Below are 23216 nucleotides of genomic sequence, written 5' to 3'. Positions count from 1 at the left end.
GCCGAGATGGTTGAAACATGCTCAACAGGATAATTACTTGGAAATGTGTTAAGCCGGTGCCTGTAATGAAATACGAGAAGAAGCAAATAACTAAAAAAAACATTCAGCCTTGCATTAGTGCATGGAAAGTGTTTCGAAATGCAGACTCTGTGAACGGTAAAAGATGAGATGCACATAGCTTAACCATTCGACATTCCGTACAGACCTGAAACTAACTGCCTCACACACACTACCAGGTTTCTAGTGGATGAACTTCAGGGTAGCATATATGGTATCTTATGTTGTGGACAACCCAAACTTCCGGCAGCTAGCTGTGAGTTGTTTGCCGGCGACCCGCAACGTTAGAAGAGCCTTGTTGAATCTGCGCACCTCCAATCTTAACATAATCAATGTCCGAGGATTGCAATGGAAACTTTAAATTAATCAGCAGAAAGCAGACTTTTATAATATCTCGTAAAGCTAAGATTATGTTAGGTTTGATCGAATATAAAACCCTGTTAACTCGTTAAATTTCTATTACTTTTAAAATTGTAACGGCTGTGTGAATTCTCACGGCCTGGTTGAAAAAGTTGAAAATAAATTTAAAAAAAAGCAATTGAACCGTATATTTTAAATTCATTACATGATGGCTGTTTATTGCTTCTCAATTGTGTATACATTAACTAACTTATACAATAGTATAGTTCAGTAGTAGAGTTTGTCAAGACAAACGTTTTTCTTTTGTCATTTTTTTCGTGATGCATGTTTTACATTGCTATAATGCTATCCTCACAGGATGCAATAAGGAGTTGGGACGTAAAAATTATGATTATGATTAATTATGATTAAATGATTTAATCATGGTACAATTCGTGAACTTATGAATTTAACTCATGAAACTGTTTTTCAAACATCAATATAGGTAATCTCTGAAAGCTGATAACTTCTATTCAAGATATATCCGATATCTGCCGTTGGTTCACGGTTCATGCTTTAGCCTTATGTGCCGCTTCAGATTGGCTGTCCGCGACAGTACCAGGCCGCAGATGTTACATTTAGTGCGCCCACTATGTGTAGCAATGTGCATGCTGAGCGATTTACAGGCGACGAAGCTTTTGAAACATATGTTACATTTATACTTTTTCTTCAGAGCCTTTTTAGTGGTCAGCGATATCAGGTCTTGTATCGTTTGTGTGGAAGCCTCCTCGTCCTCATCCAGACACGTGTTATTCAAACCCATATCGACGATTTCTATTTCGTAATTACTCGGTTGTTCCGATTCGAACTGGTTTGCAAAGTCTTCGCACGTCATTTCAAAATCATCCATTTGCGTGTACGCGTTACTCTCGCTGCTGGTTGTCGCCAAACCATCGCCAACGTTGATCAATTCGGTTGATTTTTGCGCAAGGAAGTTTGTTTGCTGATGCTGATGCTGTTCTTGATCCGTCGTTGGTGTTTGTGTTGCGGCAGTCGATTGATGTGGATTTTTTTTGGCCGATGTGGTTTGTTGTTGTTGTTCTTGTTGTGGTGCCTGAGGAACAACCGAGCTACCAAGCGCAGTGGTGAGATCTTCGGTCGGTATTGGCAACAATTCGTTGTTCAACTGTTGCGAGACGGTAGACTCCGTCTTCATATGTGCCGAAAAGACCGGTTCAGATGGTAGCGCAAAGCAAACGCGATCCGACGTGATCGTGGCATTGTTCATGGTTCGTGAATGTGCTTGAAGTATTTTTTGCGCCAGCATAGATGTCGATGGATCCTGAATAGTTGTGGGTAATTTCAGCTCCTCAACGTCTGGTACAGATAAACCATGAACGGACAGCTTTTTGGCCGTCTGGAGAAGAGAAGCTAATGATTCCTGCGGCACTTGCACCTCTCCCTTATACATAAACTTTATCAAATTGTACATATCCGTATAATTGACATTCTTGAAGATGATAATCGGATGCTGGGATGGATTTTCTTTAAAGATGTCTTTAAAGTAGGAGCTGCAAGCCGATAGCAAGATCTTGTGTGCGCGTATTTTACGACCCTCGCAATAAAGGGCCGATTACATTATGTACTTTTGCTTGGTTTTTACCATGGTAGAATGTGTCAAAATAACTTCAAACTGCACTATTTGACAGAAAACACCATGGCTCATGTGTAATCGCAATCTTGGAACAAAGTTGGTTTTTTCTATGCTACCACACGGTGACAGAATCTACACAGGACAAACCGAATGTATTTTACCATGCCTTGGTAGAATCTGTCAAATCGATTTTGACACATTCTACCATGGTAAAAACCAAGCAAAAGTACATAATGTAATCGGCCCTTAAATCGTTACATCTACGAGATCTTCTTTGTAAAGAAGCGATTCGAATGCACTTGCAATGTGTGACGGAAAATCGTTCCATCGCAGAGATAGGGTCTGCTGGCTGGTCATTTTCAGGCGTATTTCCCTCGGACGTGGATACACTCGTAGGAATCACCCTTCGCACGTGTATATCGAGAGCAAAATGCTGCACGCGAGTTTTTGTCAATTGCTTTGCGCAAACGATTCTGCGTAAACTAAGTTGCTCGGAAAGCGGCAAATGACAGACTGGCCAATCTGCGTTGACGTACATGAATCGTAAACACAATAATCTTTTGAAACCATATTTTGGCTGCTTGAAGAGTTTGAAATGTAACAAGAACGATTGTACCTATGAATATGTTTCAATATACCTAATTGCACATAATGTTCCGATAAAAAAAAACAGTTTTTTTAGCGTTCCCGCGAAACAAATTGCCACAGTTGAATGATTTCGTTATTCAACTGTCAATTCGTTTATTGTTTGTGTAACTGTCATTCGTGAAAAACGACGCAGCCTCTCTCTCGCCTGCTGAAAGCATGAAGCATTTTGTTTGGGCCGCTAAAGTGCGCGTGCTGTGTTATTGAATTTTGTTTTAGAGCAGGGAACAAGCACTTAACTATCGAGAAACGATGGATGATGATGCTGAAACGTACAAGCTGTGGCGCATTCGTAAAACGGTAATGCAACTAAGCCATGATCGAGGTTACTTGGTGACGCAGGATGAACTGGACCAAACGCTAGAACAATTCAAGGAACAATTCGGAGACAAACCCAGGTGGGTGCCAGATCGCTGCGTGGTTATATGTTTTCACGTCCTCTATCAATCTATATAAAAAAATAATGCTTTTTTCCAGTGAAAAACGACCTGCACGGTCTGACCTTATCGTCCTGGTAGCGCATAACGATGATCCCACCGATCAAATGTTTGTGTTTTTCCCGGACGAACCCAAGATTGGCATTAAGACGATCAAAACGTACTGTACCCGCATGCAGGAGGAAAACATTCACCGTGCCATTGTCGTCGTGCAAGCCGGTATGACCCCGTCGGCAAAACAATCGCTCGTCGATATGGCACCGAAATACATTCTGGAACAGTTCCTCGAATCGGAACTGCTGATCAACATTACCGAACACGAGCTGGTCCCGGAACACGTCGTCATGACGCCGGAAGAGAAACAAGAGCTGCTTGCCCGTTACAAGCTGAAGGAGAACATGCTGATGAGGATACAGGCGGGCGATCCGGTGGCACGATATTTCGGACTGAAGCGTGGTCAGGTTGTTAAAATTATTCGTCCATCTGAAACGGCCGGTCGCTACATCTCCTATCGCTTGGTGTGCTGAGTTGTAGCTTTCACTAATAAATCGTATCAAAAAAATCGTAAAATCTTTCCATCCATTGGAGAGAATTCCAAACACATTTTGTTTGTTTGTTGTTACATATTAATGTTTTATTTAACACGTACGTCGATAGATGACACATCGTAAGCACAATGCATATATCTAACAACAACGGACAGGGCAGGTTTACTCCGAAGGTACCTCGATAGCACCGCTCGAGATGTCGTCGATCACCTCATGCGGAGAACGTCCGTCAATGGTGCAACCAACGCTCTGTGCCGTTCCTAGCACTTCCTTGCACGTTCCAGACAGCTCCCGGGCCATCGATCGGGGTCGCATGACACGAGCGATATTGATCACTTCGTCGAAGGTGATGTTACCATTGTGTTTAACTGTGGCACAAAGTATAAACAAACAAAAACACCCGTCCGCATTAGAACCAATCCTTCGGTCTGTCCGCGTTCGTGCACTTTTTACCGATACTTACTGTTCTTCACCTTCTTGCGGTCTCGTGGCGGTTCCTTCAGGGCTTTCACAATCAGGGAAGCAGCCGAGGGTACAACCGAAATCGCAGCCTGTCGATTCTGAATCGTCAAGCAAACGGTGATCTTTAAGCCTTTCCAGTCGCCGGTTGCCTTGGCAATATCATCACCAATCTTTTTCGGAGACTGCAAGAGTTGAAACGTAGAGAACGTTAAGGATGGAACATGCTAATTATTTGTAGTCAAGTAAGACCACTTACCAGACCCAGTGGACCAATCTTGGGGGCGAGGGACGAAGTAGCACCTACTTCTCCACCAACGCATCGGAGGTAGACTGTAAACAGATGCAAATATAAATAAAAACACCACGGTTAATAGTGTGTTTGCGATTGCAGATTGCCTCACTACAGCTCACAGACAGGAATGTGCAATACATTTCACAAAGAGAAGCTGTTGATACGTGGTATTCCGTACTGAGTACACTGGCACACACGGGCTCCAGAAAACTTCTTTAAACCCTACCCTACACGCTATGTTTGCCATTGAATAACTTTTCACAACACGTACCGTGCTTAATCTCGTTCGGATCAAACTTCGGCGGCATTTTGGAAGGTTCAGAAACGCGACGAAATCAAAATTATTGAACACTCCAAAAAGTGTGTTCACGCACGGATCGTAAAGATGCCGGAAAGAGAGAGTGTAGAGAACAGAAACACTGACAGCTAACGCACTGTCAAAACGAGCGATGACAGCTACACCTATACTTCCGGTACAGTCACGTCACATTAACCCTTTATAGCTCAGGGATTGTTGTAGTGCGTCAATGTCACACATAGATGGCAGTAAATAAACGCAACGATTCGGATATTTTCTACGAATGGTTTCTAGTGGTTGAATTAAGTAAAGACAAATTAATGACGTACATATGTATTTCATATCATTCGATTTTGGTTTTATTGCACTATAATATGCAAGAACATAGTGTTAAACTACTGCTAAAAAAACCCTAATAAATTACATCTTCCACAGACTATTGTTACGATCGCTGCAATGGAAAAATTTCTACTCGCTGTGAGTACTTAAAATCTATTTTACAAATATTCCATTCTCGAGCTCTTTTTGTTCTTTTTGTTTCATGTAAGCTAAAAATATGGTCCACAGTAGACTGCACATACTGACAAACGGCACGCGATTTTTTTCAGGAACTACGGAAAAGTTGAATGTTTGTACGAAAGGCCAGATACATAGAGCAACCTACGAGACAGGGGAAGATAGGTCATTTTAAATCGTTCACATCCTCGCCTAATGCAGCGTGTAACTCACCTTGTATGTTGGAAATAGCTTTACACGTACTTCGTTCAGTGATTCTTCGACCGATTTTGCCTCCAAAAGGCTCATGCTGAAGTAGAACGCCGTCATTGCCATTGGTGTGTAGCTAATTTGCTCCGTCAAAGCCTATCAGTTGAGCGGATGGTTAGAAAATAGAAACGGAACATAAATCACGCATCCAAGATCGCTTGATCAAGGTCGGCGTACGCGAGCACCACCACGGAATACTACTGACCTTGGCAATGGCCGATTTTAGATTCTGTCTTGGCCACATGATGGAAGCCACCCGTATCCAACAGTACAGCGATGGTGCAACAATGAATCCACCGTAAAAGAAAAATCGCCAACACTTTTTCCAATCGATTTCATCTGTAGCATATGACGTGTAAATTCTATATTGAGGATCTTTCGTGGAACTGGTCATATTTGTCACTTACTTAACTTTTTACCAGACAACTTTTGCTGAATAAAACATCCCGTTGGCCATAGTAAACTGTACGTGATCATGCCTCGAGCGACAGGATAACGTTTGATCCATTGCGCAAATGCTGACATCGGTTCTGTTTGCTTGTTGAGGAAATACGCGCGAAAGGGAGGAAAATATTGGCTCGCGATTATGCCTAAAGCATAAGACACCGAATTCACTATATTAAACGTAGAGATTTAGTAACGATTATGATTTCACTAAGAAGCACACACAGTTCTTCGCTTTTGCTCGTTCGCGCACCACAAAGTGACACGATCGTTGTGAGGATCATCAGCACCACGACGACTGTCCAAACCGTCCCCCATGAACTTAAACATTGAAAATTATCTTTTTGGCAATGAAACGATCATGCGAGATACTACCATCTTAATGGTGAAGCCGTGTATACGACAACATCCAACTACTACCTAACCGGAAAAACTCACTCGTTTCAATGCCAACGCTGTGCAAATTTGAAGGATATAGTATTCGAAGTATGGTTGCTACGATCGCCAGCAGCGGCACATGTAGTTGTGATTTGTTTTGAATGATTTTAATGACGTAGACGAATGTCCCGTAAGATAAAAATAAACGTGATACCAGAGACGAACTCGTGTGAACGAACGCGTAAAGTTCTTTTTTGTTTTGCATTGATCCCACGCCACCATTCACTGTCTTTCGTCTCAGCTGTCTTATATTTTGTAGTGAAACTGTTGCAAAAAGGCGAACAAATTTAGTAGCTGGGTACGTCACGTGTGAGATGATGTCATTCAAGTAGCGAATTTACCCGAGATATTACGGCTCACTTAAGCTATGCCGATGGTTGACGATCACTCATGTTTTCATAATGTAGAACACGTGCATTATGATCGAAAACAATCCTACCTGTTGCTAAACTTGAAAAAATAACCGACAATGCATACATCATATCAACACACACACACTCATTTACAAGCACGCAGTTGTAAGCAGTTTTATCTTTTAAGTGGGTTTTTATTATTTTCAACAAGTTTAAAGCAGTAATAGGATGTCATAATTGGTATTCTAAAACTTTTCGTTCAACTTAGAAAACTCGGATTCAAGAAGAAAATTCCTATATCTGGAATTTATATATGCATAGGTATATATGCGATTGTATACATATACACTTTTGTTTTTTTTGTTGATTTTTTTTTCTTTTGATAAATACGCTAGCTTGACTCTGGTTTACAATCTAGGGACCATTTCCCTCACCGATCCGAGCTACATGCTGGACAGTTCACACTACAATAATTTAATGGCTGTGTTTTCGTTTCATTTTTTGTTTGTTGTTGTGTTTTACTTAACCGGAGTCATTCATAAAAAAATTCTGTGTTAAAAAAGAATGGCTAAGAAAAGGCTATACTGTGCATATAGCGTATCTTTGTGTGAAAGATGTATGAACGAATCAAACGTGTTGGGTAATGGGTACACGACGTACCAGGGAAGGATTTCGTAACGCTCCGTAACGTCAATTGCACGTGGCTGGCTGTCATTGTTCAAACTTTTACCGTTGGTCAGATGGAAATGCAATTTGTAGGTACATTCCAAATTTTTTTTTAAACTGGCGTTCTTTCTTCCAACAGCCTTTTTTTTTGTTTTTCTTTTGTACACGCACACGTACTTGTTCGTGGTGCGAAACCGCATACATGCATGGTAAAACGGATACGTAAAAGAAACCTATCAAATTATTAGTGTAATTAGTGTGAAGATAGATGAAACCCCGAAAAGGTTTTACCAATAATCTGCTTTAATTCGTTGAAGTTTTTGTTTTGTTAGAAATCTACTATAACGAGTTAGGTGTTTTGGTTTGTTTTGCTTCTCCCTCATTTTGGTTGTGTTTGTTTTTCTTGGTGTGCAATAATTAGTAAACGTTATATTACGATGTACAAGCAAGTTTTGTAGTGTTCTTTTTGTTTCTTTATCACAATTGTTAAGTGTTGTTTATTAGTACGCATTTGCGAAGATTTAAACCCTCTTACATGAGAAGAAAAATTTGAAATGGTATGTAACTAGCTGTTCTTTTAGTGTTAGCTAAGTGTGTGTGTATGTGGTGTGGGTTTTTTTCATCCACCAATTTTGTGTAGTAGTATAGATGTTGAAATTTGCATTGGCGTTAGCTAGTCAACCGTTATTCGTTCATCCACCTGCTGGCTGCAGGATCGTGTGGATGCAGCTTGGCCATCTAGTATCCATGAGCAGCACGGTATAAAACGGTAAGCCCCACCGTTTTTTTTTTGCTTTGTTATACGTTCTTTCTCGCGTGTGTGTGTTTTTTGTTTTTTAAATTTTTGTTTTGCACATTATTTGTATAGATAATCTCGCTACCATCTATGCTTACAGCCCGGTTGGCTGAGAGAAAATATTGAATCATTTTATTTAAATTTATAGATATAACGTGTTTTGAAAAATCACTAATATCGACAGGCTTGTAGTAGAAGTGCTCAAAGCAAAATGATAAAATATGCTATCTAAAGAAAGCTAGCTATTTAGCGACTTCGTCGTAACAATGTTGTTTATGTTGTTGTTGTTGTCTTGTTTAACAGAACATTAGTAGTTAGCATATAGATGTTTCTTGTCAAACAGGCCCCTGCCATGAACCCGTCACTTTACATATAGGAAGGCTTGCAAAATAGTAAACAATTGTTAGCCTTGTGTTAGCCTTGTGTCCTAGCAGTAATGCTGTGGATGTGTCTTTGTGTGCAATTTTTGTCTGTGGTTGTTGTAACTCTCTTGCTACACGTTTCGTCTGCATTCTACGCCGAGTTTCATCTTAACCGTGTTCGAACACTTCGAATTACTACGATTGGTGTCGTTAGTTGTTTTTTTTTGTTGCTTTTACTTAGTTTTGCTACTATCGCTAATGTATTTGTTGGTTTTGCTTTTGCGTTGCTTTTTCATGATCACGTGCCATTACACCGTCTACTGAGAGGTGTTTACCTGCCACACTAGCTACTACATTATCGCCAGCCCGTATCGCTGATGCTACGCATACGCTACGAACGCCGCGTATCGCCATTTGCTTGCAGGTGCTTGTGTACTTAATTAGCGTTTATTAAATCGGTTGCGTTATCTACGTATGCGTTGCGTTTGCTTATCGATGGTTTCCTACTTTATTTGTGAGTAAATGTTCTGTTTTGAATTTAGGGCTTTTTTTTAAACTTGTGTTTGCTTCATTTTACAAATGAATTTACCAAAAGTAGTATAATCATTTCATAAGAGAGCAAGATAGAGACATGGCCACTTTCTTCCTTTTTTTATTGTTTGTCTTTCATTTCGTGGCTCATGTCGCTAAGTTGTAAGTGCCAAATGGGTAGATTGCCGGTTGTGTATGGCTATGTGTTTCTGTGTTTGTGTACTGTATTGCATCCACACGTTATCGACGGTTTGGTAGAACTTGAGTGAGACTCCACAGGGGAGGCTCCTGTTCCGTTCACATCCATAGAATTCATCATGTTCCTTTGGTTTGTTGTTTTGATTTATAATTATTCTAAAAGATGCACTTTTGGCAGAGCTGAAGATAGTAAAATTATTGTTTGTTTGCTTTAATTTTTACTTCCTCTTTCTTTTGTTATAAGATGTATACACTACTCATTAAATATATTATTCTCGAGCTTTGTTCTAGTTGCAGAATTCGTTTTACAACGGCTTTGCTACTCCCATCCAGATGTCAAGGAAGTGTGGTAATTTGGGAAGGATGGGAAAGGTGAGCGGAGGGGGGGGGGGGGGGTGTAAGGATGGTAAGAGTATTTATTTAAACTTAGTTAAACTACATTGCTATTAGAATGATATTGCAAAAAATGTTATCCACTCCGGTTACCCGCCCTGGTTTTCTTCAATCCCTATAGCGCAGTTCCCAGCGTATGGGATAGTACTTTGCTGTTTTTTATATAGTTTATACGGTGCATTATTGCTGCGTCCATCGGTTACGAGAATGCCAGCTTCATGTTTATGCGCAACTTCTTCTACCTAATCGATTTAGTAGTGGGTGCTTGCTTATTTCTATGTTACTTTTTGTTTCGCTTCGTTTATTCATATTGTACTGAAATACTTTTCCTTTCCTTCCTTTCCCACTACTGAATTTTTAATAAGTAAACTGTTGTGGGGCACACGCTATAAACAATGAGGAAAAAATGTGCCCAACTCTAGTACAATGTTATCGAGCATTAGAGCTAGAGCTTGATCAGGATGGAATATTCGTTCAACTCTCTTCAGTTGCAATGTTGACGACGGATGCTTTTCCACTGTTTTGATTTCCCTTGCGCAATAACTGGCCTTTGTAGACCCGCTATAGTGCGTAAATTGCAATGCTGTATGCTACTGTTCTTTCGATCGCCGATCGTTTTTCTTATTGCTACGGCTCGTTTACAAAAATCGTGCTTCTTGTCACGCCCATATTGTTGCCGTCATTGATCGCACTTTTTGCTGCCTGTCCGAAGCTTCGTATTCGTATGCCTTTTAGAAGCAATAAAGCAACTTTTTTTGGGCTACATTTAGCATGCCGTAGAACAATCCGTATAGGATTGTTTCTTATATTCGAATCAACTAATACAATCCCTCTTGTTTCCTTACACATGTCGCATTACAATCCCGTCGTACTTTCATGTATTCTTGACTGGGTCAGAACGATGACTCGCTGCAGCCGTTTGCGTTGCCCCAAGAAAAGGAAAAAATAAGTAACTCTAACTCGTCGCATATTCGCTCTAGGCCGCCGCTCAATAACCCAATGGCCTTTCGCCGATCGTAACCGCTTAATCTACTTTGTATCTATCTAACTAATCGATATTACGCCCCATTAGCTTGATGCTTGTAAAAATCACTTTAGGCTGCTGCTCGGCTATTCTGAGATTGGCAAAAACGGTTTCGTTCGATTTCCTCTACGTTTGATTTTGCGTTTCTATCAGCTTGTATCACCACCACCACTTAATCGGATAGGTATGCTTGCTTATTCGCTAACAGCTTATTTAACGTTTCTTTGGGTTTCCCTTGAATTCGGTTTCTGTAGGTATCGGTCGGATAGAAATATAAATTTTAATTTTTATATGAGCACGATTTATCTACCAATGCACGCTCGCACACCCTGTGAGCAATGTTTTAATAGTATTTCTGTGTATGTTTTCCCGATCGCTATTTTCGCGATAGCCCTATGTTCAATGTGAAGATGCTGATTGCGGTAAAATAGTGTCTAGAAACTTATTGATACGAGAGTTTGCAACAATTATTACTGTTAGATACAACGAGTAAAAAATCCTATTCGGATCGCGCAAACATGAACAGAAACAGAAAGGATGCGTAAAATTCAAACTATTAAGCTCCCTTTTATGTACTTTAATATTTGCTTTAAACCTAACTAATGATGATATGCTGCACCTTTAAATTGCTTTCAATAGTACGTTAGTGGCAAACAGGGGACAGAACAGTAGAGGCGACCCGGGGTGATGTACAGGTGAGTTGTCTGTTTATGTTAACGTTCTGTGCTGTTTTGTGGTCACAGTGTGATTGTTATTTTGTAACTATATAGTTGCTTAAGCTTTAACTTTTACTCGTTTTGTCTGTTTCTCCAGTATGGTTTTTTTGACTGTGTAATAAAGGCTGTTACGAGAGTTGTTGTTTGCATGTTGGTAATATGCTTGCAATAATGAAGTACTTTTGGGCATTACCATCTTGTTTCCTTTGTTTGGTTGTTGTCCGCTTATATGTTTTGCTGTTGTTGTTTTTTTTATCAATCACGAGCCTTTCGTAGCAGATTCGGAAGCAACTTATTATAACGATACGAGTATAAGTATATAGATAGTGAATGAGTTTTTGAAACATTGTTGTTTTTCCTTCTAACGGTATAGACTTTCTTAGAAATAGAATCGATTTATATGCTATGCTTTCGCTCATACTTTGAATTAAATAATCGCGTTTCATTTCCGCTGCTACTAGCTATATTTAACTGCTGCCTTCTCCAGTCATTTGCTTCGACACGTGTGTGTATGTGTGTTTTCGGCGTGTTTTTCTGTGCCCGCACAGCAAGCTTATTATACGATTGAAATATTTTCTTAAAACTGGTGTACTGCCCCGTCTGTCTTACACGCCATGTCATTGTAAGCTTCGTAACGAACAGCTTTCATCCTGACGATAGCGTGTCCTTTTGTCTGTGTGTGTGTATGTTTGTGTGATAATTTCATTATAAGAAATTTAACATCATAAGTATAGACGTTAACAACTGTGTGTTTGTTTCAATTGCATATTTCGCCTTGTTCCCATAACTCGGACTATGTTTTTACCTTAGCAATAAACGAAGCGCCCCATAAACACTTGACTTTACACAATGTTTCTGCACCGCTTCTGCTCCATTATAGCGTCTTGCCTTCGATTGCTTTGAGGATTGAGCTAGTCGTCATACAATATCCTTTATAGAAGGAGGTTCCCATGACAAGGTACGCAATTTTCAAGCGTCCAATTAACTCTCAGCGACATTAACATTTGGCGCGAGGAGCACACTGTCTCTTCGGTCATTGAACAGCTTGCGATTCAACAGCATGCGAAACCCGTGATGCTGTGGCTGGTGATGCGCAACCACGGTATTGACAGAGCGCGATGGGGTATCTTCTTTACAATCTTCCGATGTCGGTATCGATTTAGCTGGCGCAATGCCATTTGTGGTGCCCTTGCCGCGCAGAAAGTTAAACAGCGATTTGCAGTTGTTGTCCAGAGATTTGAAGCTGCACGAAATCTTATACCTAACTTTTTTCTCACCTATTAACGTGTTGTCAATTGACTGTAAGCAATTTACCTGCTGCTTTTCCTCCCCGAACCCGGTAGCACCGCTGGTGCTGGTGCTAATGGTACTGCTTGTCGACTGCATCGTACCAGTAGCAGTGGAGGAATTGTTAAATTTGCTATCTACTCCCGTCTGTTCATAAAACAGACTCTCCAAACTGACACTCAGCGACTCCAAGCTTAGAAGACTGGGTTTCAAAACATTTCGGTCATACCGCTGCTTCCAAAGTTTAGGATGCCTTACAAGCTGCTTTTGCACTCGCTGCTGTTGATGATTACGCTGCTGACGCTGCTGATACTGTGGATGCTGCTGATGCTGTGACTGCTGCGACTGCAGTGCAGGATTGTGCAGTTGGTGCTGGTGACGCGTTTGCTGCTGCCATGTTGGCATGTTCTGTTGGTGCTGTTGCTGCTGCTGCTGCTGCTGCTTTGTTGATGGCGTATGGCAGCAGTCTTGAAGCGTTAGTGCTGAGCTACGTTCCGTAACACTAGTGACGACGTTTACAAATTGGTTACTGGTTACTAAATTCTCGTTTTGTCACTGAATTTCGCAGAAGCTAATCTTTTGCGATTCTTTCTGCTCCTCACCCATGCTGATGTCTTCCTCTTTAGGCGATTCTGCCCCACACGGAACTCCGCTTTCGCTAGGAGGCCCCGGGGGGCAGGCTGATTGTCACCGAAGGGCAAGCGTAGATATTGGCGGAGGACGCACTGGTTTGTTTTCAAGGATGCGTTCTATTTCCATCATTACTCCGGTCGATAGCCGTGGCAGTAACTGTAAATGATGATCACAATCGAATTAGTTAACAGGGAAAACCAACGTACCTAGTTCCATTTAATGTTAGATAGAGATTAATTATTGTATAGTTGTAGTATAACAATCGATTCGCTGATTTTTACTTGTCTTTACATAACATATGCATTAAACAAATGTACATAATTTAGCTATTTTTAGTGGGGTCTCCTGCTGCTGTAGAAAAACGTGAATCCTCAAAAAAACATTATCAAATAAGTCAAAGTATTATTAATCTAGCTATTCTGTTAAGTACAGCATACGATGATCGAGAATAAATTTACTTCATAGTTCTGTCGGAGCAACTAATTAAACGGTTAAGAAGATTATGGACGGGAGTGGCATTGTTATGGAAGGGCTTTACTTGAGGTCTAACTAAGTACACAACATTGTATCTCGGATGCAGCTCAATCAAGAAGATCTTACTGAAAAATTTATCAATAACTGTTATCTCTCCCTATTTCCGATGCACCTGAATTATTTTTTTGCTTCCTTTTACTATAGAACCTCTGGAGTACATAATAATATTAAGATAAATTTCATAAATTTGAGACGAAAACGCAAATCGTTCCCGATCGCCAAAAACCAACATAAAGCTAACCTAACCTAACCTAACTAAACGCTCGACGAGCTCGACCGCCCAAGCCTTTTGCTTAGGTTTAGGATAAGACTACGCGCGAGAGGTCGATGCTTTTTTTGAAGAATGTTCAATAAATCAAGGTTCCCAGGAAAACTTTTTTTTAATCGCCATTGGTCTATTTTTTTTAATCCATACGTTAAAACACTGCAGAAGAGTACTCTCACGACACAACAACCCCACAGCACGTGAATAGTTCAATTACAAATCAACATATTTATCTACTGACAACCTTACTATTATTACTCATATCTCATATTGTATATGGAACTCAAATGAATCTCTACGGCAGCTTACCTGTAGCGCTTGCAGACTCTGATGGAGCTGTTCCGGAGAGGTAGCACCGAGCAGCAAACATTGGACCGGTTCGTGTTTGAGCGACCACGCAATGGACAGTTGTACCGCATTGCAGCCCAGCTTCTCCGCAAGATTGCTAATGTCACGCGCTTTGTCGTACAGCCGGCGCGCTTCGTCCTGCGGATCCTTACGCAAATGCAACATAACCGCCAGATGGACGGAAAGTAGAAAGAAAAGAACACAGATATGTACGCTACAGTGCGGTCTGGTCGAGGATCGTTCACTTACTTCTTTGTTTACTTCATCCTCGATCCAGGAGTAGCTTTGGCTTTTGCTTTTCAGCGATCCCTTCGGTATCCAGAGCTTCTCGCCATTCTGCGCATCACCCAAGCACATGGACAGTGGGCCCCAGGCCATGAATCCGACACCAATTTTGTTGTACATCTCAGGCAGGTAAAGTTCCGCCTTCTCCCGACAGAACATGTGGTATTCCGACTGTTCCACGATCGGTGTCACACAGTTGAACTGGCGACAGTTGGTGTAGGCTTCCATGATCTGCGCACACGAAATACAGGTGGTGTGTTATTGAATTAAGATCGTTACGTTTGCTCCCGAAAAGCAGGGCAATCGACAAACACACATTACCTCAACGGGCGACCAGCGCGCTGTTCCCCAGTACATCGACCATCCTTGCGATATGACGTAATTCATTGCTCGCACAATCTCTGCATGTGTGTGTGTGTTTGAGGGGTGAAAAATCATAATAAGGTTTGGAGCATTAGGGCAGTTAGATGTGGATACGTTTCCACCTTATTTGTTTGATGCTATGTACAGTGCGCGATTAGCGTACACTTAATACTAACCTTCCATCGGACACATTGAGTCCGCCTTGTGCACCAGTATGACGTCGATGTATGGCAGCTGCAACCTTTGCAGGCTCGCTTGGACACTTTCGATGATGTGTTTTCTCGATAATCCTCGCTCTTCGGATCTGGGCAAAGATTAAAACCGTGGTAAAAATATTAAAAATAGATCTCCATGCACGCACTCATCTGCGAAATGGTGCACCACACGCCCGGCTTCTGCGGCTCTTACTTTGTGCTCCAATAAATTTTTGTTGTTATGACGAAGCTAGTCCGTTTCCATCCTGCCTTTTGAATAATCTTGCCCAGCTCTATTTCCGCACGTGTACCTGTGTTATGGCGAAGGTTACAAAACACGACATGGCATATGGTTTAGAGCGATGCTTCCGGCACGGGATATTTATCCAAACACACACACAAACAGACGCACACACCTACCTGAATGCGCTTCGGAAAGGTCGAACAAATTGATTCCGCTATCAACGGCGAGGCGAAGGATCGCTTCCGCCTGTTCCTCGGATACGCCCGGCGAGAAAATGGGCCATGTGCCGAGACCAACATTTGAGACGCGCAGGCCACTTTTGCCCAGATTTTTGTACCGCAAACCCGGCGTAGTAGTTGCATTGCTGCGTATCTGTATGGCCGGATTGGACCCCAAACTGGTGGAACGACCTGAGGATGATGGTAGGTGATTGGCAGAGGACGAAATGTGCGTCAATAGTTTTGGTTTTATCAATCAAACTTGTTTTTATGTAATGTATTATTTGTCAGATAGACTGCCAAAATTGTTATTAAATCATTGCTTTATACATAGCACGTGATAGCTAATCGAATTGCAGACCATTGCATGATTATTGGCACTTGCCAGTTATTTTATGCAATTTGCTAGAACTTACCGAAATCAAGCTGAGCAGTCGTGCCACTAAATTCCTCCATGCAATCGAGTGAAGCTATGGGAGCACGGCACCTGTAATGAAGGTGATCAATGAGCCAGTGTTACGTACCGACGGGGCCACAGGAATAATGGTACAGGGTGGGGGTCGAGGGAGAGGTTCGGGACACGGAAAAGAAGTTAATTAATTACTGTTGCTCTAATAATTAAGTGCGGTACGTAACCGGCTAAGATCTTATTAAGAGCGTGAATGGATGGATATAGACCAGAGGGCAGTTTAATTACTTTCGATTTTTGTTTTCGTTTCTCGACAGTTGTTCCGCCCAACGAGAAGAAGAGAAGAAAAAACATAAAAGGACGAAATTGGTTTCGCGTATTGCAATTAAAAGTGTGAACGTGCCGGCTAGTTTTCGCTACTTTCGGGCTATTGCAGCTGAAATAAGCATTCCACATTCTGAACGATCCGTTTTAACTTGTGAACATTGCTTTAGGCATTGGGAAACCAGACGATGTCTTGGATCTATCCCCAACGCGGTCAACCAATAACATAGCCAAAATTGTACAATTTCGATCCGGCAGATAGTAAAACGCCCGTGCTTCGGAGAGCACCATTCGGTTCACCCAAAACCAAAGTCAGCCGCTAGCGGCAGCTAATATTAACCATACCGATGCTACCGTACAGTACGGCCACGACTTAGCATATCTAATTATAAACGGAAGGTAACGAAAATGATGAGAATTCCCTCCCATGACCCAACATTTTTGTCAACTTTGATTTCTGTTGAGTACGAATATCACCCATTTTTTTCCTTTACGGTTCCACCGTAACCGTATGCTTGGCAGCAGCAAATGAAAATAAGGTCGATCCTCTCAGTGATATGGGTTTTTTTTGGGGGCCGTGTATGAATTAGTGGAAAATATGTCCTTTTTTCATTATTCTGTTTTCCCCTCTAACACGCACACATAGGCAAAACTGCACACACTGTCCACAAACACTCCCACCCCAAACCCGTTCTCTCTCCAACCCCCCTAATCCCATGCCAAGCTATAATCACACTGCCTTCGGTAAACCCTTGGTTTGTTGGAAGTTGTACCTGTAGATTGTGACCGGATTTGAATCCTCACTAATATTGTCATTGTTAACGTTATTGTCGTTATTAGTTTTTGAAGCAACATTACATAACACGATCGACATACCGGAAATGTCCTTTTTTCCTACAAAATTCCTTTTTCCACCAAACTTCACTTATCGTCGAGGCTAGGCGATCAAAGGTACATAAGTGATTGGAACTGAGACACTGATGGTCGACGATGGTGGTGGCTCGAGCTTGGTGTTGACGACGACAACGGCAAACGACGACGACGATGTTGGGTGGGTAGGCAGCCAACGGGGAAGATGATTTACTGTGCTTGCAGCAGCGGCAGTGACGACAATTTTGAACCGTACCGTGTCCGCATCGCACACGTCTGACTAAACTCACCAAATTAACACAAACATTCACAAACGCACGCACAGGCACCTGCTTTCAAGTTCCGTGAGGTTTATGCAGGTGAAAGCAAGGGAAGGTGATGGTGGACGTGTGGGAACGCGAACCGGGCACACTCAACTAGCAGATTCTGTCTCGTCTGCGAGCTGGAGATCCGCTGCAAAAAGCACACCACTGCAGGGAATCAAGGAGTCAGAAAGTGTCGCATACGAGTAAAACTGCACTACTTTTCGGAAGCGCGACGGAAGAACCTTTTCGTACGAGTAAAGTCCCAGATCGCATGCTTGCCGACTGGCGGCCTTAGGGCAAGAGTGACAAACTTAGTATGCTCTGCGTGTACTAAAGCATCGCGCAACAAGGCGACAAGGGCAAGAGAGATAAAAGAGATCGCAACCAGCAAAAACCGACCGAGAGATTATGAATGGATGCGTGTACAATGTGAAACAGAACGGGCCCGCCGTAATATAGGACAATGCAGAAAGGGAGAGAATGTATCGAAAGATGATTAGGAACGGGATGGTAAACCGATGAAAACGCGTAGCACCATAGTAACGAGAGCGAGATGGAACGATTGCTAACACTACGGCAACTTTGTGATGTAGAAATGAAATGATGATGAAACTGAAGCGAATAGGCAGGATAGAATGAGAGTGTGAGAAAGTGTGGGTGTGTGTGTGTGTGTGTGTGTGAGTGAGAGAGAGAGAGAGAGAACGAAAGAGAGTGAGATTGGAAGAGTGGAAATGCAGAAATAAAAAGGATAAAATGGGAAAATCTACGAAAACGAGAGATAGCTATAACGTGTAAACTCTGCGCTTTGTGATTTTTATCTTGCGGTTCTTTTTGAGATGTGGTTTTTTGTTCGTATGGCCACCACTCCACTACCCTCTTCGACTACGTTTATTGTACGAACGAGCCGCTTTTTGTTGTGTAGTTAGCATCTGCACACTAAAATCACTAGGCTTTTATCCTTGTCCTCAGCAAATGCGCTCGTGGTTACTATGTTTCCACTATGTGTGCACGATATTTTTCTCACTTCCATCTCACTTTTCCACACACGTACATACAGTTATTATTATTTTGCCCTTTTTTCTTGCTGTCTCCAAACATTTGGAAAACCGCACAATCACCATCCGTTTTTGAAGGACATTGTGAATTTGAAATTGATTTTTCACAACCACGTCACTGTTGTCCACCGGAAACTGTTATTTCATGGCGCCCATGGCGTACAGAATGGAGGCCGAAACGCATGCCGTATTACACACCAGCATCGATTTCCGTTGCAGGTTCCACGGACGGCTATGAATAACTTAAGGATAATTATGCTTATGTAACAACAAAGGATATCCTGCTCCGCGTGCTTCGATGCCTTAACGGCGTACGAATTTGAAATGGATCGAGCAAACAAAATCATTTACTCCCCCTCATCAGACACACATCAGCTACGCACGTCGTCGTTGCCGTTGTCATCGTTGTTCGACCACACCACATCATTCTTTTCTATTAAGCCGCACGGGCTTTCATATTTCTATTAACGTTTGCACTTAGCCCTGCCTGGATGTTTTATCCTCACGTTATGTTAACGACGGATCGGTATCAATTAAATAATTGAACATATATTACACACACGCACACGCGCACACACACACAGACTTGTACATGAGCACGTTCGAATAATTGACCACTAGACACCAAACCGGAACGGAATAAATAATAATTTACACTTTTACATAACACTCCATAAGTAGACGGAAGCTAAACACGACGTTGCGGCAATACGAACGGTTGCGAACGCATTGAATTTTCTATCCCATAATGTTTATTTCATTGCGTTCTCCACTGACACAGTGTAGTGTCTCGCTGCTATAATCTCTGCATCGAGCTGGAACACACCGTTCCGACGGAGAGAGTTTTTCTTTCCTCCATTTCATTTTCAACATTATCGCTGTCCTTTTCGATGTTTCGCTCTCCGGGAAAATGTCGGAGAGTAAGTTCCTTTACACATACACACAAATATTTTTAAATATATACACAGGCACGCACACTTGGATGAACATTGCACCAAACTCTGGGCGGAAATGCAGCTTGACAGTGTGTGAGCTTTAAGGGAAAAACAAACCTGCCAAAGGATAGCCGATTGTCCCGCATGCTTTCGTACACAATTGAATAGGTAGGTAGGTAATTCTTTTCGTTACCCATTTGCAAATGCAAACAGTTGCTACGATGGAAAACAAAAACTTCCTCACAAATAAAGAGCTTGCTCTAAATTTTGAGCATTTCCAAAAACTAAAAGGCAGCTAGAATAAAGCTTTTGTGAAATGGGAAAGTAATGGGTAAGGAGCTGTGACATATTTAAACAATTTGCTATTGTACAAAGGTAACATACATCATCTTATGGCAGGCATCCGATTGTGACTGAGAATATATTGTCGAAATTTCGCTTTCCGTTGAGTCCTGGCGACCTTTTGGAAAGTCTTGCAGGTGCGATGTCTCGGGCAGTCCTTTTTCCGGCACTGCTTTAAGCGATGTGGCGGAGGCAAGGACCGAATTGCGTTGTTCTTCCTGCAATACAGAAACAGACGTATTATACAATCATTCATTCCATTTTCGTAATTTATGTTTATAACTTTAGTCAACATAACGCAACATTCAATAATCGTTTTGCTACCGTTTTGCGCTTTTAGTTTTGAATGCGCACGTACTCGTGCTCGCGTTGAACATTGAAGGGTCGAAAATAATTGATTTTTTTTGTGTTTGCTTGCTTTTTACCATTCGCTTTACCACATCGGTAAGGCAGTTTTACTTGAACGCGGCGAGATCAATATCGATTAGCCATTCTGTGCTGACACGTATAATCGCTTTTAAAAGTGCTCCCTTCGTTCAGCAACTTCGTCGCTTTCTCTAGAGAAAGCGAATCGGAGCAAAACGGCCGTTTGCATAATTGAGAGATTTGGCATAACGCCAATAGTTTGCAAAACGATAACGACAGGCACACAAAATTCGCTTGAAGGGTAGTCTACGGGATTTTTGCTTCACATCTTTGCCATTTCCATGAAAGGGAAAAAATATTTATAAATTTTTCAGCAAAAATATCGACACCGGCGAATATTCATTTGACAGTCATCACCACGAGCTGGGACTTTCCTTTCCGTTTGCGTACAAAGCTGTACAAAGCGCCCAAAAATGGATGTCCACAATTGCCAACAGGTGTGTCAAGTCTGTTTATGCACCTGTATGAGCGCTGACCGGATATGCAAAAATGAGCATCACGTCATAAATTACCTCCTTCGGTGTTACTGCTGCCGTACTGGTTTGCAAAGTTTCCGCCAGCGTTAGGTTCGTGCCACCGAATGGTGTGTCTTCTAGAAGCGGTGTCTTGACACCGGCCAGAATGGGTGATTTCTCCTCCGCTATAGTGGTCGGTGGCGTTCGGCCCGGTGTCGTTGTAATGCTGCTTTCCGCGTAGAACGGTTCCGTTTGACGGAAACTCGAGCTATTCGACGATGGGCCTGTTGATGTTGGTGGTGGTGGTGACGTGGCACCGGCGGAACCACCCGTCGTAGCAGCGGCCAATGCTGCTGCTTGACGTTCCGAACCAAGCTGCGCTTGCCGTTCCCTTTCTTGGGCTCTGCGCTGATTCAACAGTTCGTTGTCGAGCTGCCTTATTTCCCGTGCCTCTCGCTATAAACGGAACGAACACAAATGGCACTTTAAATGGCTGTTTCAAGCATAATATTAAGCACCTGTTGGGACGTACCTTGCAGTTGGCGGCATCGAGCTTCTGTTGCTTGTGGTGTTGCTCCCGATCGGAGGATTCATTTTTCTGCCGTTCCTTTGCCTTTTCTTCATCGGCTTGCCCTATATGCAGCAATGGAAGTAAAGAGTACAGCAATAATTTAGGCCCATTAGTGTGCAATGGTTTTGGCGTTAATTAGCTCTACCAGTGCTAACGACAGTACGAACCACAAATGGTACGTAATTTAATAAAGTCTATGTAAGAATATTTTACGGAACTTATGTAGGCTTAACTTACTTGAAGAACTCCCACCAGACGCCCCTGGCGGCGGAAACGAGAACCAAAACTGATGAGCCAGTTTGATATTCACTATAACAAGAGAGTATAAATGTTAAGTTTTTTACCCGTGCTTTATATATTCTGCTTGAGTCGAAATGAACTAGATTTGTTGTAAATTTTCATATCGACCATCGTCACATCTGTACAAACTACGCACTACACAAAACTTATTGTAACAATACAATCCAATCCAATGCATTTGGTATTGGCACATTTGTCCAAAGTTTTTTTTTTGCCACAGATGGAATCAATGCAAAACTTTTCAAGGGTGGTTCTGTTTTTTGCGTTGTATAAAAACTACTTGCAATGGTAAACGGTCACTAGCACTAGCAACTGGTGACATGGTTGAGCGAGAAGTTTACATGTCTAGAGATGTACTTGATTTTAGGTAAAAGTGTTATCAAAGAAATTATGAAGCGGAAATGTGTGCGATTATAAAGAGAGACAGAGAAAGAAACGGATACATACAGTTAGAGAGAGAAAGAGAAGGAAAATAGAGAAGGAGAAGAGGAAAAAAACACATAGACCCCTATCTCAACCAACCAGTAAAGATCGACGAGAAAACTTTACGACACTAAACCACGTACGATGGAACACAGATCAATCTGGGTTTGGCCCGTGAAACGCAACACCAGGTCCGAAACGAAACACAACCGATGTCAAGTAACTGGCTTCGGCGGAGCAACAGTTTATCCTTGTTTTTTTTTATTACTTACATAACTTTGTTTCTGGCCAAAATAAACGACTGAAATTTTCTAACAATCCCGAACCACCGACCGACCACCGGAATGTCTCTTGTGACCTGAGTTTACCGAGGAAATGGCATGCGCGCATGCGCGACAAAACCGTTACTTTATAAATATAGCTATCATCAAGCTATCAACTGAATTTGGAAGTTTTGCCAATGTTGTGGTCATTCCGCTGACATGTCATGATCACAATTTTCTTAAAAGAAATTTTGTTATCTTATAAAAATAAAAAGCTTAGAAAAGTACAGAGTTTTAAAAGATTTGCTGCATTTACTGCAATGTAGCAAAAATTAATTTATTTTAGCTTTCACAGACGATTGATTCGCCCAAGGAATGAATGAACCGTTATATTTAAATTTAGGATACTTTAAATCCTTTCTTTATGCTTTAGTTTTATTTTTTTTTGTTCAAGGTTTAGTAATGTTTATATTGTATTGTCAAAAAGATCTCTTTAACCCTTGGCTTTATTTCGTGAATTGCAGGCACACCACCTGATCCTAAGCTTTTTTCTTATCTGTAACTGGTGGTGACGATAAATATTGATGCTGACCATTCACACAACAGTTTAAAGAATACTTTTAACTTGCTGTTATGGCTATTGTAACTAAAAATGCATTTAACTTTCATATCTCCTATAGTCGAAACATTAAAGCAGTTTAAACGTTAGTTTTAGCGTCAGACACTAGGCGCCTCCATCGGTGGAGGCG

General features: G+C 41.7%; 6 protein-coding genes across 8 annotated transcripts; 1 reads left to right on the top strand and 5 right to left on the bottom strand.

The window, feature by feature from the left end:
- Positions 1-384: 384 nt before the first annotated feature.
- LOC125761653 (modifier of mdg4-like) lies at positions 385-2754 on the bottom strand. The gene is made up of 2 exons (XM_049422982.1): positions 2305-2754; positions 385-2025 (listed from the first exon to the last, which is right to left on the bottom strand). The coding sequence occupies exons 1-2, from the start codon at positions 2405-2407 to the stop codon at positions 959-961; spliced, it is 1170 nt and encodes a 389-aa protein (XP_049278939.1). The 5' UTR covers positions 2408-2754; the 3' UTR covers positions 385-958.
- A 71-nt stretch (positions 2755-2825) lies between these two features.
- Positions 2826-3731, top strand: LOC125761649 (DNA-directed RNA polymerases I, II, and III subunit RPABC1). Its single transcript, XM_049422977.1, has 2 exons — positions 2826-3093; positions 3173-3731. The coding sequence occupies exons 1-2, from the start codon at positions 2948-2950 to the stop codon at positions 3657-3659; spliced, it is 633 nt and encodes a 210-aa protein (XP_049278934.1). The 5' UTR covers positions 2826-2947; the 3' UTR covers positions 3660-3731.
- Positions 3732-3735: 4 nt separating this feature from the next.
- On the bottom strand, positions 3736-4858 carry LOC125761651 (60S ribosomal protein L12). The gene is made up of 4 exons (XM_049422979.1): positions 4706-4858; positions 4399-4472; positions 4144-4324; positions 3736-4048 (listed from the first exon to the last, which is right to left on the bottom strand). Exons 1-4 carry the CDS (start codon positions 4740-4742, stop codon positions 3843-3845), a joined length of 498 nt encoding a protein of 165 aa, XP_049278936.1. The 5' UTR covers positions 4743-4858; the 3' UTR covers positions 3736-3842.
- Positions 4859-5068: 210 nt separating this feature from the next.
- On the bottom strand, positions 5069-6498 carry LOC125761650 (mpv17-like protein). The gene is made up of 4 exons (XM_049422978.1): positions 5905-6498; positions 5703-5836; positions 5462-5593; positions 5069-5392 (listed from the first exon to the last, which is right to left on the bottom strand). The coding sequence occupies exons 1-4, from the start codon at positions 6020-6022 to the stop codon at positions 5225-5227; spliced, it is 552 nt and encodes a 183-aa protein (XP_049278935.1). The 5' UTR covers positions 6023-6498; the 3' UTR covers positions 5069-5224.
- A 774-nt stretch (positions 6499-7272) lies between these two features.
- Positions 7273-22685, bottom strand: LOC125761640 (uncharacterized). Of its 3 annotated transcripts, none has more exons than XR_007418133.1 (14): positions 22477-22685; positions 21719-21790; positions 21443-21543; positions 20968-21366; positions 20072-20247; positions 16206-16276; positions 15748-15981; positions 15542-15638; positions 15310-15437; positions 15092-15171; positions 14735-15001; positions 14447-14632; positions 13308-13494; positions 7273-13234 (listed from the first exon to the last, which is right to left on the bottom strand). XR_007418133.1 is itself a non-coding variant. In XM_049422967.1 (13 exons), the coding sequence occupies exons 1-13, from the start codon at positions 22592-22594 to the stop codon at positions 13393-13395; spliced, it is 2031 nt and encodes a 676-aa protein (XP_049278924.1). In that variant the 5' UTR covers positions 22595-22685; the 3' UTR covers positions 7273-13392. The 3 variants fall into 3 exon arrangements, 1 of the variants encoding a protein (XP_049278924.1); XR_007418132.1 differs by having other exon boundaries at positions 7273-13207; XM_049422967.1 differs by having other exon boundaries at positions 7273-13494.
- Positions 12400-13311, bottom strand: LOC125774922 (signal transducer and activator of transcription C-like). Its single transcript, XM_049445293.1, has 2 exons — positions 13262-13311; positions 12400-13207 (listed from the first exon to the last, which is right to left on the bottom strand). Exons 1-2 carry the CDS (start codon positions 13309-13311, stop codon positions 12400-12402), a joined length of 858 nt encoding a protein of 285 aa, XP_049301250.1.
- Positions 22686-23216: the final 531 nt, after the last annotated feature.

Source organism: Anopheles funestus, chromosome 2RL, assembly GCF_943734845.2.
Source record: "Anopheles funestus chromosome 2RL, idAnoFuneDA-416_04, whole genome shotgun sequence".
Lineage (NCBI taxonomy): Eukaryota > Metazoa > Arthropoda > Insecta > Diptera > Culicidae > Anopheles > Anopheles funestus.
This window is presented reverse-complemented; position numbering and strand designations above follow the sequence as displayed.

Excerpts from the sequence above, each read along its gene's own strand:
- LOC125761653 (XM_049422982.1), bottom strand. The coding sequence starts at position 2,407 with ATGACCAGCCAGCAGACCCTATCTCTGCGATGGAACGATTTTCCGTCA. Across the intron at positions 2,026-2,304 it reads AGAAGATCTCGTAGATGTAA|CCCTTTATTGCGAGGGTCGT; the intron begins CGATTTAAGGGC and ends TAATGTAATCGG.
- LOC125761649 (XM_049422977.1), top strand. The coding sequence starts at position 2,948 with ATGGATGATGATGCTGAAACGTACAAGCTGTGGCGCATTCGTAAAACG. Across the intron at positions 3,094-3,172 it reads CAATTCGGAGACAAACCCAG|TGAAAAACGACCTGCACGGT; the intron begins GTGGGTGCCAGA and ends GCTTTTTTCCAG.
- LOC125761651 (XM_049422979.1), bottom strand. The coding sequence starts at position 4,742 with ATGCCGCCGAAGTTTGATCCGAACGAGATTAAGCACG. Across the intron at positions 4,473-4,705 it reads TCCGAACGAGATTAAGCACG|TCTACCTCCGATGCGTTGGT; the intron begins GTACGTGTTGTG and ends ATCTGTTTACAG. Across the intron at positions 4,049-4,143 it reads CCGCAAGAAGGTGAAGAACA|TTAAACACAATGGTAACATC; the intron begins GTAAGTATCGGT and ends TTTGTGCCACAG.
- LOC125761650 (XM_049422978.1), bottom strand. The coding sequence starts at position 6,022 with ATGTCAGCATTTGCGCAATGGATCAAACGTTATCCTGTCGCTCGAGGC. Across the intron at positions 5,594-5,702 it reads TAAAATCGGCCATTGCCAAG|GCTTTGACGGAGCAAATTAG; the intron begins GTCAGTAGTATT and ends CTCAACTGATAG. Across the intron at positions 5,393-5,461 it reads AGCTATTTCCAACATACAAG|GTTGCTCTATGTATCTGGCC; the intron begins GTGAGTTACACG and ends CCTGTCTCGTAG.
- LOC125774922 (XM_049445293.1), bottom strand. The coding sequence starts at position 13,311 with ATGGGTGAGGAGCAGAAAGAATCGCAAAAGATTAGCTTCTGCGAAATT. Across the intron at positions 13,208-13,261 it reads ATTAGCTTCTGCGAAATTCA|TGTTACGGAACGTAGCTCAG; the intron begins GTGACAAAACGA and ends CGTCGTCACTAG.
- LOC125761640 (XM_049422967.1), bottom strand. The coding sequence starts at position 22,594 with ATGCGCGCATGCCATTTCCTCGGTAAACTCAGGTCACAAGAGACATTC. Across the intron at positions 21,367-21,442 it reads TCGATGCCGCCAACTGCAAG|CGAGAGGCACGGGAAATAAG; the intron begins GTACGTCCCAAC and ends TTCCGTTTATAG. Across the intron at positions 15,639-15,747 it reads CCTTTCCGAAGCGCATTCAG|GTACACGTGCGGAAATAGAG; the intron begins GTAGGTGTGTGC and ends GCCATAACACAG.